Source organism: Pipra filicauda, unplaced genomic scaffold (assembly GCF_003945595.2).
Source record: "Pipra filicauda isolate LSUMZ 115617 unplaced genomic scaffold, ASM394559v2 scaffold165_size2600900_pilon, whole genome shotgun sequence".
Classification (NCBI taxonomy): domain Eukaryota; kingdom Metazoa; phylum Chordata; class Aves; order Passeriformes; family Pipridae; genus Pipra; species Pipra filicauda.
In genome coordinates, this window is record NW_024104162.1 from 1,670,388 (window position 1) to 1,685,766 (window position 15,379).

At 44.0% G+C, this 15,379-nt stretch overlaps 1 protein-coding gene across 4 annotated transcripts in view; it reads left to right on the plus strand.

The window, feature by feature from the left end:
* The window catches only part of MGLL (monoglyceride lipase), a 106,679-nt gene that overhangs the window by 79,931 nt on the left and 11,369 nt on the right, over nt 1-15,379 (plus strand). For 3 of the 4 annotated variants that reach the window (XM_027729315.2, XM_027729285.2, XM_027729323.2), the window contains 2 exons: nt 10,098-10,234; nt 11,747-11,857. In XM_027729315.2, coding sequence (XP_027585116.1) covers nt 10,098-10,234; nt 11,747-11,857 — 248 coding nt within the window. The remainder of the gene's footprint in view (nt 1-10,097; nt 10,235-11,746; nt 11,858-15,379) is intronic. The other variant, XM_039379392.1, reaches the window with a different exon arrangement.

Below are 15,379 nucleotides of genomic sequence, written 5' to 3' on the forward strand. Positions count from 1 at the left end.
GGTAAAACACCTTACTGGTATCCTAGAACACAAGTCCCTCTTTTTAGAAACATTATTACTATTCATTTGTCAGTTACTTTAAAAAAATTATATAACCAAAAAATCTGTGCCAAGATTGTTTTGGAATAGAGAAATGCTGCGCTCCTGCGCCAAGAATCTCACAGACTAAACAGAACCCACTGGGAGCCCTTGCACTATATGGGAACTTGTGTTTATTTTAACATGTAAATAAATCGGATGAAAAATGGGTCTTCTGAATTCTTTTTTTTTTGTTGTTGTTGTTGATGTGGGTTCCCAGTGGGTGGTCTGCATGGAGGGGAACCTTTTGAAGATAGCTTGAAAGGAAGTTGCTTCCGTCCCCCAAGACATTCGTCAACAGCATGGAGGGAGTTCTTACATGATCCAGCTTTCATCTTCTTTCCTTCGTGATGCCTAATCCACTGTTAGCAGGGAAGAATTAGGTCTGTCTTCCACAACATGAATTGATTCAATTGTTTTCTCAAGCATAAAAATATTCAAGGCAGACATATGGATTTTGCAATGTAAGTAGCTGGGCTGATGCTGTGGCAGCGTGCCGGGCAGGCTCCCTGCTCAGCCATCCAGAGGTGGGTCATTAACTTGCAGTGCTGTTTGGAGGGGAACAATCAGGAGGGTTGTGCAAACTCTCAGGCAGGGCAAATGAAACCGTCTTTAAGCAAATAGAAGAGCAAGAAATGAATGGGCTTTGTTAAGGAAAAAAAATGGAAATGTTTTCTAGTTAAACAAGCTGTCATTTAGGACTTAAAAGCATGTGCGTGTTGGAGAGCCAGCCCACATGCCAGCCTGCTTTGGAATAAATGGGCAGGGAAGGGGAAAGGGAGTGTGCAGTTCCACTCCGCCACTGGCTTTTTCATTGAAAATCCTGACATTTGGAATTAGTGCCCCAGCTGTTTTAAAGCCGTAACTTGGATCAGAAAGTTAATGCAAGTGGACTTTCATCCTTGTTTTCAGCTAGGAAAAAATAAAGTTTGCACCCTTTTTTTTTGAATTTATGATACTAAGACAAGAGAAGAAAATTTCGTATGGTTTTAAAGCTAAATTAAAATAGCAGGGAGATTGTCCTTGTCTGCTTGCCTCTTCCACTGAAGGTGAAACTCTAGCAACCATTAGTGGTATCTTAAGTCATATGTGGAGAGCAGAAAAGAGGCCCTTCTCTGTTCTTAGCAGATCAGCAGCATATAGGTCAAATGAACTAGTGGGACCCTGGATTAACTCCAGCAAAGTCCATGCATTTTTTTCTGAAGTATCTGGGCATTGATACTGCTTCCTATGTCACACCAGAATAAGTCTTTGAAGACCAACTCTGTTGCTAAATAAAGTCATTTCAATGATACTTCAGAAAATTATCTGTTCCTCTTGAAAGAGGGCAAAATCTTAGTGCAACACTGCAAGAATAACAGTTAAAAATTATAGGGCCTTTTAAAAATTATTATAGGACCTTAAATAAAATCACTTAGTGCCTGATTAGTTAGTGTCTCTGACTCCTTAGAGACAGTAAGTTGTGCCTTGCTGGTTATATATCTTACATTTATATTGTGTATAATATCTCTTTTCCATGGAAAAAGAGATTAGACAGGAATCATTTCATCCATCAGTAAAAGAAACTCTTTTGCAGAGGAACTCAACAGCTGCTCAACCATCTAAACTGGCTTTGTGCTGCATTATCAAACCACGGATCCCAGTAGCCCGGTAGAGAAGGGCATTCCTGCCAGCTGTCTTCTGTTTTAATATTCTTGAGGGCTGGCTGAGGTGGCATTGCAGAAGGGCCTGAGGAAGAAAGTGGAATACTGTTGTCCATGTGCTTTGTGGAAAAGGAGGTGGGCTCCATATTCCTCTTCCGTGGGCCTTAGCTTCACCAGCCACGCCATAGCATCTTCCTGATTTCAAGGTAGGAAAGACAAAGCTGCCCTACTGCAGGCAGTGTGGGAAGTGACTGTGGTATGTTGCAGGTTTTCCTACTGCTTTGCTCCCCTTCATTACACAACATCCCAGGGGACACTTACGTTTCCAGTCTGGCCACGGTGCCTGCTGTTTGTAAATGCAGCTCATTATTTTGCAACAGAAACACTCAGATGGGTTTTTTCAGCATATTTTCATGAACAACATGATGTTCCAGGAAGACTTTTAAGGAACTGCAATTCAGAGCCAAATTCAGCAACAGCATAAGAAATGGGCAAGACTTCTAAAGCCAAAAGAACCCTGTTTGTATCCATTAGAGAAGAATTGGCGCTTAACATTGACAGAAACAGTTTGCCTTGTTGGACAGAATTAACAACTGCACTGATATGTACCAGGGCATTTTGTTTGTCATCTCTGGAGCACAGAAAAAATTTTACATGGCTTCAGCAAGATGACTGGTTCTCTGCACCCCAGCAATAAGGCACAAATCATTTTAGTATGGAAAATTGCGTGTTTCTTTTTTTTTTCTAACCAAGACAACAAACAATATTTCTCTGTGTGCACTGTTCTAAAAATATCTCAGCTCTGCAAATGTGTCTCTGATGTGGGAGGAGACGGCTTTCAATTTGCTGCACTCTTTATATGAGGCAAGTGAATAAAAACTACCCAGCAAATGCTGAAAGGAAAATGATTTTCCTAACCTTGAGGAGAAAGAGGGAGGCTGATGGACTTGTGCCTTCAGGACAAGACTCCCTTTTGGTAGGAGAGGCAGAATCCACTTGTAGTTCTTAGTTACATGCTTCATACATAAAACACCAAGCGTGGAGAGATAATACTCTTGAGTACCATATCTAGTGGTTGTACAATATGCACATGGTCATGGAAAGCCCAGCATTCTCACTGCACTTGTACAGGTGGTGCAAAAGAAGGGATGCTGAGAACTACCCAGACGGAGAAGAGAAGTCAAAAGTCACTAAGGATAAGCATATGTTGAGCTATATTTCAGATCCTTGAAGAACATAAAAATGGAATCAGTGGCAAGAAGGAATCTTCTTCTTTTAGTTCCTAATGTTTCCCATCTGATGTGAAAGTGGTCCTCCTGGAAAAGCCTTAGACTGTAGGCTTGTGTCAGACTGCTTGCTCTTGTGAAAACCAGAGCTATCAGAAGAGGGAGAGAGAGATGATGCACAGCTAAGGCTCAGTCAGGTGAACATTGAGACACTCACCTCCAAGGTTCAGCTACCAAGTAAGCACAGCAGCTGGCCTAGATGGCAGCTTGACTGGAGAAAAGGTAGCATGGCAAATCCTAGGACAGCTTACACTGCTTTCTCCTAGTTCAGGTGTCTGTCCTGCCTCTGCTCTCCACCTGCAGCAAAATGAAGAGTAGGCACAGACGGAGGGCAGACACTTCAGAGTGCCCTCTGTGCATCAGACTCAGTTTGGTTGAGGAATGGAAAAAAATTGAGTAAGTACAACCAGAACAGGCTCCCTCGCTGTGATAAGTCTGTTCTGAGGGCAAGAAAGCTGCTTTGTTGGGCAGGAATCTGCAGGATGATCTCCGAGGTGCTTCCTGTGTGTATTTGTTCTGCCAGTGGAACATTTGCTTTACTTGACTTTTCCAGATGTTGATTGTCCTGCTTTGAAGCTTCTTCCTGTTGTTTTAGTTGTTTGTGTGTCTGAATGGTGAATTCGATGTACTGCTTGTTAAACAAATAATTAAACATTGAGAGCTTTGAAATCCAGTATGTTTAATTAATGAGCTTTGCTCACTTGATGAAAAGGATCTGTAGTTGATTCATTACAAAACAAGTATAGTTTTTTCAGTAGTGAACTGCTATGACAATTTCAAGTGTTTACTAGTTCATTAATTTTTTTTCATTAAACCTTAAAAAACACCCAAGTAGAAAATCAAGGCTTCACACAAAATTTGCTATGTAACCCGTTATTAGTGTCGTCTTGTGTATTGTCTCCCCCACATTCTCCATCTATGTGCTTTCTCCCATCCCCTCCTCTGCAAAACCATGCTGTCTTACAGTCTGGAATTAGAGTTAATTAATATTTTTAGATCTTGCTGTGCTTTGGACCAAGGTCTGTGGTTATGCCCTGTGGTGCTGGGTGCTGTACAAGTGTAAAATAAAGCAGACCTTGCTCAGAGGAGTTTCAGTAGAGCTCATAAATACAGACATCAGCCACAATGCCTTGTGACACCATTTCATTAACTGCTGCAGTGGCTTCCAAAACCGAAACATTCTGGAAAACTGTATCTACTGCTTCTTGTGCTTTAAGGTTTACCTCCAGCTCTGAATGCTGAATTTTGGAAAAAGGCAGAGAGGAAAGCAGAGGCAGACAAGGGTCTCTGTCTCACAGTCTATGGAATTTGGGTATTAAAATGTGCTGCTGAAATGGTCCCTTCCCATAGCAGCAGGATCTCAGGGTAGGTTGAGGTCCCCACCTGAGCAACTGTCACAAGCTCAGGAAGATTGTGGGAGAGGGATTAAGTTGGCACTTTACACCTTGTGCACCAGAAGAGCCATCCAAATTTCTGTCACTAGCATCTCCCTCCCACGGGCTCCAGACCCAGCATTGCTCCTCTGAGTGGGCCACCTGCAGAGGGAAAGCATCTATGAGAACTTTTAATTATGTAGTTTTTTTTCCTTAACCCAGATAGTTGAGCAGCAGGGAGGACATACTGTTCTCATGTCTCTCACCAGCAGCATCAGTTGTGGTGGGGTGAGAGTAAAAAAGGGTGAGGTGAACTCACCTTCCTGCATGTTGCAGTGTCCAAACACCAGTGAGAAGTTCATCCCATCTCAAATTTGGGGTAGAAAATAGAGGCAGATGACTTCAGGAATAAAACAAATCTTTCAGAAAGCTAATAAATACATAATACTAACCTTAATACCTTCTTTTCCAAAAGCCATTTAGGCATTTGTTTCAAATGGAACTGTCAGACTCCAACAAGCTTATTGAGCAGGAGGCAGTGAAGGAAGATGATCTTCAGCCTGAGTTTGGATGTGGGCTCTAACAAAAACCCTTCCTTTGCACACCCCTGTCCATGCTGTAATGTGCTACTGCCCACTGCTGCTGCAGTGCCAGTGCTAAAGCACTAAAATTACCCTTTCTGGCCTCCAACAGCTCCTTTGGGAATGGAATCACACCCATGCTCCAGCTTATTAAATCAGACACTGCAACACAAGGCCTTGCCAATGGCCCCCTCTGCCATAATTAAGATGTGTCTTTCCAGTGTGGGATTCTGCAGTACCAGAGAGGCTCCTCATCTGTGTCTGTGAATCATCGACTTCGCAGTGGTGGCAGTTCTGACCTTTAACTGCTGAAAACTCTGGTGCTCCTGTGTTAGTGCCATTGCAATTTAAAGCATATTTATGCTGAGGGAGTCATAAGCCTGGAGTGCCTGACCTTACTCCTAGCTCTCCTTGTTCTGGTTCTCTCACTCCAAAATCTTGGAATTACGCATCTAGAGAGGAAAAGAAACAGATAGTGTGATGGATCCTGAGGCAGGAGGCAAGTCCTGCATCCCTCCTGATTGTTTCTACCATCAGTTGGCTAGAGAGAGCATTTCACCCCATTGATGGTGTCCTCACTACAATAAAAATGAATCCAAACCATCCCCTTTCTCCCAAAGCTGGAAACATCAAAATATGTGAAAAGCCAAGATCCAAATTCTGCCTGAAGAATTACTGCTCCCCAGGCAGATTTCCCCTGTCCTGTCTCTTTGTTTTATAGCTTTTCCGTAATAAATAGGGAGCAAAGGCTGAAAAAACAACACAGCCTATAATTTCTGCTTTCCCATGACTGTGAGCTTTAAGGAACGTCACTGAAATTGGTAAATTTACAGCAGCATAGCTGAACTCAGCATTTGACCCTGCATTTCCCCTGTCACCTCATCTTCTGTAGCAAAGGTCTGAGGAGCAATTCAGTTCTCACCTGGGTCAGGCTCTGCCTTTGTCAGGAGGGTTGGGCACTTGGAAAGAGAGAGGAATATGTATAGTGTGTGGCTCATGTAAAAGTTAATGTTTAGAACACAAATAGTGCAGGTGTCTGAGGGTGGACAAGATGTGCTGCTACACTCATCCATCCTCGCAGTACCTTGGAGGGCTGGGTGCTGATGCACCCTGTGGTGTGCAGGGACAGGCACTGCCAGGCTCTCCTCTTTGCTGTTGGTCTTGCTTAGTACATTTAAGGACAGATTTCTTCATCTGTGATGTGCCCCAACAGCCCCAGCAGAAAAGCATCGTGCTAGTGGAGATCCAGCACAGCTCTCCTCATCAGACTGAGTCTGCCCAGCAAGCCCAGAGTCGGGCTGGTTATTTCTTCAGGCAGTTCCTTTTTGGCTTTTACTGAAGGGAAGGGAGTGTCGAGTTGGACTGTGCTTTTTATTTACGTGTTTTTCAGCATATCTCCAATCTGACCAGGATGTAACATTTTTTGAGGCTTGTGAGCCAATGTCAGATGAATAATGTGGCTGCTTGGGAGTGGTTTTCAAAAGGAACCCCCAGAGCATGAGAGAATATGGGATTTGAGGAATGCAGAGCCTTGTAGAAGTACACATTTGCAGGGTCACAGAATCTGTTTCAAAGGCAGAGTCATACCTACATGGTTATAACGCACTCCCTGGAGCCCTCAAACCCTCAAATATTCCATTGCTGAACTCTCAGCTTTGTCTTCCTGCGCAGCCAGTCAGTATTATTCCCTCCAGATACACGCGTAACTTTGGAGGATCTATAATCATAGGTGAAATCATGCTCTGAAATCATGCTTTCTGACAGGACTGACTGATCATGAGTTGCTGTTCTTGACGCTCTGGTGACAGAGCTACAATCTGAGCAAACTCATGCAGAAAATACAGAGGGAAGAATTGAATAGCTATGACATATTGGTCTAGATCATCACAGCTCTTATTGAGACTTCGTTTGAGCAAAGTATGTTATTTTTGGTGTGTTTGGTTGGAAATGGATGTCTAGACCTCCTAATTCTAGATTTGCCATTTGAAAATATGTGTTTTGGATTCTTATTTTTAAAGGAAAGGGTGCCCACAATTAGCTCAGTCCTCGGAACCTGAAGTGGTCGGTCACTGAGCCACTGCACCTGCTCAGTCCTAGCAGTGAACCACACAAGCTGCATGGGAAGCCAGATAGATATGAAAACCTCTTTAACAGTTTTTGAACACTGAGGGTGCCATGTGGATGTGCACCATCAGTCACAACTCTGTACAGATGAGCATCTTGTGGTTATAACCTCACATTGCCCTGTTGAAAGCCAGGGGCCCCTGGGGGAGTGCTGTGATGAGGAACTCATGGAGCTGTGATTCTTGTGACACTTCTCTGTTGTCTCTCTTGGTGTAGTGTCTCTTGGGTGTAGAGCAGCCTCTGGTTAGTTCCAGCTCCTGGGTGAATGTGATTCCCCTCCTCTTGCACCCACTGTTTTGCCACTGGCACTGTGGAACTACTACATCAGGTTCATTCCAGCAAAACCCAAAGCAAATAGCTTTACATCAAAGATGAACCTGACCTTTCAATCTTAATAGCTCCAAAGGCAAAAGGTCAAAGAAAAGCATTCTTGACTGTATTGATGTTTGGTTGTGAAAAGTCTTTCAATCTAATAGAAGAGGTCTTAGTTCCCTACCCTGAAGCTTTCTTGGCTGGGGGATTCAAACTTGCAATAAACTCATTCTCTGGTGGAATAAATTTGATTTCTTGGAGAGGAAGAGAGAAAAATAATAAAATAAAAGAACGTGACCTAGCAATGCCAGCCAGCTAACATTGCACAAGGGACAGGGATAATATCAAAGTGAAGACTTGCATGACCTTCCTTTCCCATACGTGCAGACAGACTGCTGCTCAGGCATGGCTCCGTGCCATCTGAGTGGGGGTTCATTAAGTTTTAACAAAAAAACCCAAACTCTGCAGAAATTCAATGAGAAGCTTGTCACAGCATTGCATAGGTATTTCTTGGACTCCACAGTCATTATTCTCACTGTTATGAGCTGTGTCACTGTTGTGTGGTAGGACCAGGGGAAATTCTCCACACTGAGGACCAAGGAGGCTTTCAAAAACTGTCTCTCTCTCATTCAAAAATAGACCAAATCCTCACAGCTCCACAACAGGGAGTCATGGCCCATATACAGACCTGGGCCACAGGGGATTGCTGTCTCTGCTTGCTCAGCTGGAGAGAAGAGACTAGAAGCAAGTGAAGCAGCACTGGAGAAAAAAGAAGTTGAAATGCAGAGCTCTGCTGAGAGAAAACAGTCCTTCTGGACTGTTCAACTCATGTTAACCTGCTACATTTGAAGTTAAATAATAGGCAGATAACACATTTAAGGGCCATAAAGTGAGTGAACTGGATATGTATAAAAGTTGTAAAAAGCTCACTTTCTATCTGTAATAAAAAGCAGTTTAAAATTAATAGATCCACTAGCCACACACATGGTTTTACTTCTGTAGATTATCACAACTTGCATTTTAATTTGCTTGTCAATTTGTTCCTGGTCACTGAGCCATGGAGGATGCTTGCTGTACCATATATTGGCAGGAATTGGAGTATGTGCATGGAAAGCAGAACTAGTAATATGCTATTTATAACTGACCAGCATGACATGTATGGGTTTCTCTGGCAGCCAGCATGGCTGATGGCAGCCTTCACTGCCAGAAGATCCAGCCATGGAGACCACCTAGCAGGACAAAAGAACAAGTTTGGGGGTTTGGTTTTTCCTAGACAGAGTGAATTTAGTCCAGCTTTTTATTAGAAGTGCTACCTAATTTGCAAGGTGATCTTTTTGGATGGCTTACAAGAAAATTGAGACATCCTGATTTCTGGTATGACCATTGGCAACAGATGTAACTACCTTTGTGGCTGGGCCAGCAATGCTTTTCTTTGCTGGTCACTGGAAGGGGAACCATCCAGCATGTAAACAATTATCAGGCATTTCACATTCTTTGACTAGTCATTGCCCCTTTGTGCCTTGGTGCCCACTGGAGAAAGTCTAGAGAAACATACAGCAGGAGGGAGATGTTGTTTGAGACTCCCTATACCCTATCCTATTTTTGGGATGTGTTTTCCCCTTCACAGTTTTTCTTAAAAACGTACATGGAACAGAAACAAGCTAGGAGGCTGTTTTAAAGGATGAATCCTATTTGTAATAGACAATGACATGCTTGTATGGTCAGGTAAACATGCAAACTTATTTCCCAAGCTGGTATTAATTTCAAGCCTTTGCAAGCTCAAAATTGCCTGGGGCTGTGTTGGTGGCGATGCTGACTCCACCTCTGCCAGGGATGCCGCTGTTCCCATGGCAACTCACCATCTCCCATTTTAATATTCCCCTTCCCTTTGATCAGACAAGACAATTCCCAGATACAGAGTGAGGGAACAATGTCCAGGTGCAGTACAGTTTGCATTAACACTTGTTTAGGAGGAGGATGCCACTGGATAATTGCCCACTGTTGCAGCCTCTCCCACTTGGCCTCCTCTGTTGACCCCTCACCTTGTACAGGGGAGGTTTCCAGCTCCAGGGTACCATGAGAAAAGGCAGGACTTGGGAAGCTCATGCACACCCAGGCCCTGGAAGAGGCAGTGTCCATGGTTCATTAGGTTTATAGTGACCATATCACGTCTTCAGAATTTTTCTGTTTCTTGCCAAGACTCTACATAGCAGTTACAGCTGTGTAGAGTGAATTACCAGATCCGTATGACCCCTGAGGCAAAACCCAGTTTTCCAGGATGCAGTAACCGGAGGGAACGAGGGAAAATGCATCACTACAACCCACAATTTCTATAGCTTAGCAAGACAGCCTCTCTGCTCTCTTCACCCTGATGCTGAAGGCTGCAAGAAATAGATCAGTGCTCTTAGTTTTGAAGAGCAGATAGAAAGTCCAAATTTAAGGTCCCTTCCAACTCCTTAATGTTTTGTGATTCTATGATTTATTTTTTTTAAATCAGATCATAGACAGTATGGCACTTGTTAAACAGTTCTGTGCAGCTTCCTCTCTATTTCTGCAGCACTCTTTCTGTTGAGAGCTGACTGCAGGAGAAGGTCAAGTTAGGACAGCAACAGTACAACAGGCTTATTTCTGCTAGGTCCTTTCTTGATTCCAACCACTGCTTTGAAGGACTTAGATGTGTGCTCTCCTTTTCCCCTGCAGTTGGCCATGGGCAGAGTGAAGGTGATCGGATGGTTGTCTCAGATTTCCACGTCTTCATCAGGGACAGCTTGCAGCACATTGACCTCATGAAGAAAGAGCACCCTGACCTGCCTGTTCTCATTCTGGGGCACTCCATGGTAAGCACCATCCCCTACCCCTCCCAGCATCCAGGACACATGCTGTGGTACTCATGTGGATGGCAGGAAATAATTCATTCCACAGCAGGAAAACAAAACTACAGGGAATGTTCCCTTTCACTTCATTTACTGACTGATTTGCCAGCATGCCATTATCCTGAGATCTGCCATGAGTGTAGTTAGTCCTTAACTTTTCTACCCCCATCATGGCCCTAATCAGTGCCATTTGCTACAGCAGGCCTGTTTTTTAATAGGACCATTCATTCCCATCAGGTACATGCTAAGTCTCACCAGCTCCCTACAGCATCGGGCTTCCCCTTTCATTTTAACCAGTAACCAGAAGGTTAAGCTCTCCAAAGCTTTGAGAGCAGCATGGGGATGAAGCATGAAAATACCCTGTAGCCTCATTCTGTTAAACAACTTAACAGGAAAATGTACCAAGGATTAGGGCTACAAAAACAAAGGCACTGATTTGGTGAACAGATCCGAAGCCTGATTCTGACAGCACAGGCCAAATCCCTTTATTCAAGCTAGCAGTATTCCCACTGATGTCATTGATCTGTTCTCCCTGACTTCCCCGAGGAGAAGAAAATGAAAAAGTACTTTGGGATTCAGCCCATGCTCAGATAAACAAGTGTTCTTGCATAAGAAGGCATGGCATGCTCTGAAGGGCTCGCCAGGCTCCAAAGCCGCTGTAACAAGGAGCTAATTTCCCAGTGAGGTCTTTGAGATGCTTCTCGCTGCTGCTCCATTTAACAAGCCCCTGGTTCTCCAGCAGTGTGGAAGCTCACCAGATATTTCCCTTGGCAACTAATCCTCTGCAAACTTTCCCGAGCAAGCCCTCCAGATCCCTTCGATCCCCACCCCTCGCCATCAGCCCCTGTCCTCACGTGGGACGGCTCAGCCTGGCTGGTGTTCGGCTCTGCACCATGGGCTGTGTGTTGGCTGTCAGGCCCTGGGCACAGCACTGTGGGGCCAGAGGGGCTGGGGACTCTGAGGAGGAGATTATTTAATTCCCATTAATTAGTGAAGATTTCCACATGCCAGTGGCAGCATTGCTGTTGCCCAGGTTACCAGTGCCTGGCACGGAGCGAGCCCGGATTCACGGCATCTTCCCGATGCAGCACTGGTCTGTCACGCTGAGAGAACCTCAACTTATTTTTCAAGTCCTACCTGAACTACCACTTCAGACACTTTCTTCTTACTTCTTAGTCCTTTTAAGTGAGGAGGACACAAGAAATCCCAGGGAGCTGATGGACATTGCACGGAGAGTTGAGTTTGGTGTGATGTGAGGGTTTATAACATGAGAACAGAAACCAGGTCTCTTCTCCCCCACAAAAACCAGACACTTCTGGTGCTCCTACTCCTCCGGCTTTACTCACTGACCACATTGCACTCTGTGGGGCAGAAATGACTGGTTGCTTGGACTAAACCCCTTCATATAACAGGATTACCATAAAAACAAGATGTTGGCACCTGTATTAAGCTGTGAGCTGTTATTTTGCATTGCAGGGGGGAGCCATCTCCATTCTGACAGCTAGTGAGCGACCCAGTGAGTTTTCAGGCATGCTGTTAATCTCTCCTTTAGTGGTAGCCAGCCCAGAAGTCGCCACTCCCATCAAGGTAAGAGCAAACCCATGTTGCCCCTGGTCACCTTGCTCTTCTGCAGAAGGAAATGTGTTAAAACATCTGGCCTTGAAACGCAAAACCCTTCTGGAATCTGTGCCAGCCAGTACTTCTCTTCTAAGTGCCTCCCCCACAGTCTCACCTACTTTTCAGAGGGGAAGTGAATGCTGACCTGTCCAGAAGAACTTATTTGATCAAGAGTCAGGTAATGATGGTACCTTGGAAGGTGGTAGCAGACTGTGCCTTCTTCACCTCACCCTGTGTCAGCCCACACAGTGCTGTCCTTTCCCTTCCTCTCCCACAGCTTTCTTCCTGACTCATGCAGAGTCTGGTATAGTTGCAACACAGGCTGCTGGCTAAGTAAGGTCAGGGTTATTTTTGGCATTTGGGGGTAGACCAATTTCTAAACAGAACTAGAGCTCTTGAGTCCCAGGCATCCTTCATAAGCCTCAAAGGAGGCTTCCAGCTAAAGCATCACTCCCCAGCTGCACCCCATTTGGCTTGGTACCATAACTGGTTCTTGTCAAGACTATCTCCTTTGGTTTGCATTTAGGCTTTGTTCCCCTCCCGTTTACATCTGCCTTCCAGAGCAATTTCTGATTCACATTTGCACTGCCCTGTTTGCCCTTCCCAAGGGAGGCTCTGCAAGGCAACTGAGCCTCAGCTTTTTCCTCCTTTCTGCATTTTTAAAAGAATAAATAACAATCCTAAAAGAAGCTGGAAGCAAAGGGAAGGAGCAGCTAAGCCAGCAGGAAGGACAAAGCATCTCATTCCCACAGGATGTGTTCCTTTATCCTTTCTCCTTAGACTCTTCTCCTGGGACTAGCTTTTTGTTTTAATCTACTTCTAAGCTATTTCTCCTTTTTTATTATTTCTGAGAGGAAGAAACCAGATTACCTCACCTTTCAGTATAATCCTGTCCTACCCTCTGCTGTAGCTAAAGACACCTACTGACTTCACAAGTCGTTACAAGCACCAAAGGGTGCTTTCTAATCACCTCTCTCTTCCACTGAAGGAAATACATTAAGACCTCTAGCCTTAAAATGCAAACCCTGCTGAGATCTGCACCACCTGCATGCCAGTCAGTATTTTCATTCTAAGTGCTTTTCCCACAGTCCCACCTATTTTTCAGAGGGGAAGTGAATCCTGAAGTTATCTAATGCAGGTAAACTATTTTAAATAAGAGTCAGCACAGAAGTCTGCTTCTAGAAGACTGGTTACTGATTCTCCACAGGTGACACTACACCTGACTCAACATAAGGGTCCCATGAGCACCAATATCCCTACTTCTTCTTACTTTGAAAGGGGAAAAAATCCCATGAGTCTGAATTTGAGAGACAATTAGCCTTCTCTTTCTGACTGAGTCAAGGAAAATAGGGAAACATATTCCTTCTTCTAGAGCTATATCTTTTGCTCAGTGCTAAACCCTTTCTGAAAAAAAGGGCTCACCAGTTCTGTGGGAACTAGCATTACTATAGTCTTGTTTGTTGCAGATCTGTACCAGATCATTGCTTTATTTCAGTGTAGGAAATAAATGCAATGAAGCATTATTTATGTAGGAAATCCTATTATCTAACTGAAGTATTTTGGAGGTGTTTATACGGTCTCTTTCCTAGAGACTCTCTTACATACAGTATTCCAAGAGCACAGTAAGTTTCTTTCCCTTTCAAATCTATTGTTACATCTCAAAACTGACAAAAAAATAATTATTCCTGAAATAGCTCTACTCTGTCAAATTCAGTTGAATTCAGTCCTGGAGCTGAAAAAGAATTTACGACAGGAAGGACTGAAAACAGGCAGAGTATTCTTCCATAAGTCACGTTTTCCCATAATGCTGTGTGGTTTTTTTCCTCTGAGAGTCAAAAAACATTTCATGGTGGTTGTTCTTCTGAGGCACAAAGGCTTGGGTTTTCCCTTGGAACTGGTATGACTTCTCGGCCCTGGGCCATTTCCCAAGGACCATTGCATTCATCCCTTTGCTGGGGAAGTTTCCAGCTGAGCAAGAATTTACCTTATCCTGAACAAACGAGGGCTCAAGGCAACAATAACAGCAAGCCAGACTACACACTGAGTCCTTCAGTCCCTCTTAGAAATACCTTCCCTCGCTGCTGAACTAGCCCTGGCAGCAGCAGAAGCACAGTGTGTTTGCAGGAATTTCACAATTTCATCAGTGCCCTATAAATCCTGTGTCCTGATGGAAGCATCCAGTTCAAATCCAGTGGAGTGAGAAGGATCTTGCTGCCTTCCCCCTTTTCTTCTCAACTGACCTGTACAAAATTCAGCTCTGAATCTTCTAAATTTCAAAGGATGCAGAAGTAAGAGTCACATATGCTGGCAAAGGGCAGAGCAGGGGTGAAGGAGCATCTCCAACTTCATTTCTGCTATTGAATGGCTTTGAAATCAGGTGGGCAGGACAACCCCTTAGGACATATTCCCTGGTGATTAATCCTGTACTAACCCTCAGCCTGTTGTTTCAGGACTCACTACAGAATATTCTCTCTTTACCTTCAGTGTTTTCCATTTTGCCTCTTGCTGATCTATTGCTTTCCAACCCGACTGGACATTATGTTACTCACTATCATTCAGCCTGAATCTGCACCCAGTAACAGTGCAGAGGACTTTTTCTAAGGTATAATCAAACTGCAAGAAAGTACTATATTAAAACCTCATTTTTTGGCTTTGTTCTGTCCAGTTTAATAGAGATGTTAGTTATCAGGTTCAGAGACCATAATCTTGCCCACAATTCGTTACGGTGCAGAGCTCAAATCATCACTGCCTGAAGTTAATATGAAACAAAGAACCCCCCATTCCTGCTGTTTGCATCATAAGCTCATTCCTGCATTGGTGTGGATGTGTTATTTTACCAGTCTAGCTTCAGAGACCTCGGTTTTGCTGCCACAATGTCATATCCAGTGAGGGGCTCTACTGTACTGGTAGACAGTGACCCTGGTTCCTAGTCATACCCACCCCAAGGTACACACGTGTTCCCAAGTCTGCTGTGAGTCTTTACTGCTTTTCACTCTTGGATGACTTTAACTTCAACCTTGTGTTATTCCTCTAATATCATAATTACTCAGTCGTGTGTCATCTGTGATCTGAAATGTCAGGGAGTGCTTCAGAAGTGATTTACATATCTGCAGAAACAGAGGGCATGGGCGACAGCCTACCTGTAAGTGTTAGCTGTAAACATCAAAGGACCGTAAAACAGACCAGTGAACACTAATTGCCGACTTAAATGGTGATCACATAAAGGCAGCTACCAAAGATTCAGAGCAGAACTCTGGTATCGACATTCTTGTACTGCTGTTGAAATGAAAGATATTACCCTTTCTTCTGCCAGCAGTTTTCAGCCTGGGCTGCTGAGTCCTTTTGTGTCTTGTTCCCAGGAGTCATGTGAGCAATGGATTCCCATAGCCAATGCATGCTCACTTTACTGTTGTTTATTTACAGGTTCCCCAGAGAATGTGCTTATCAAAATGAGTGCAGCCTAAGCAACTACTGCAAATTGCACCCAATATC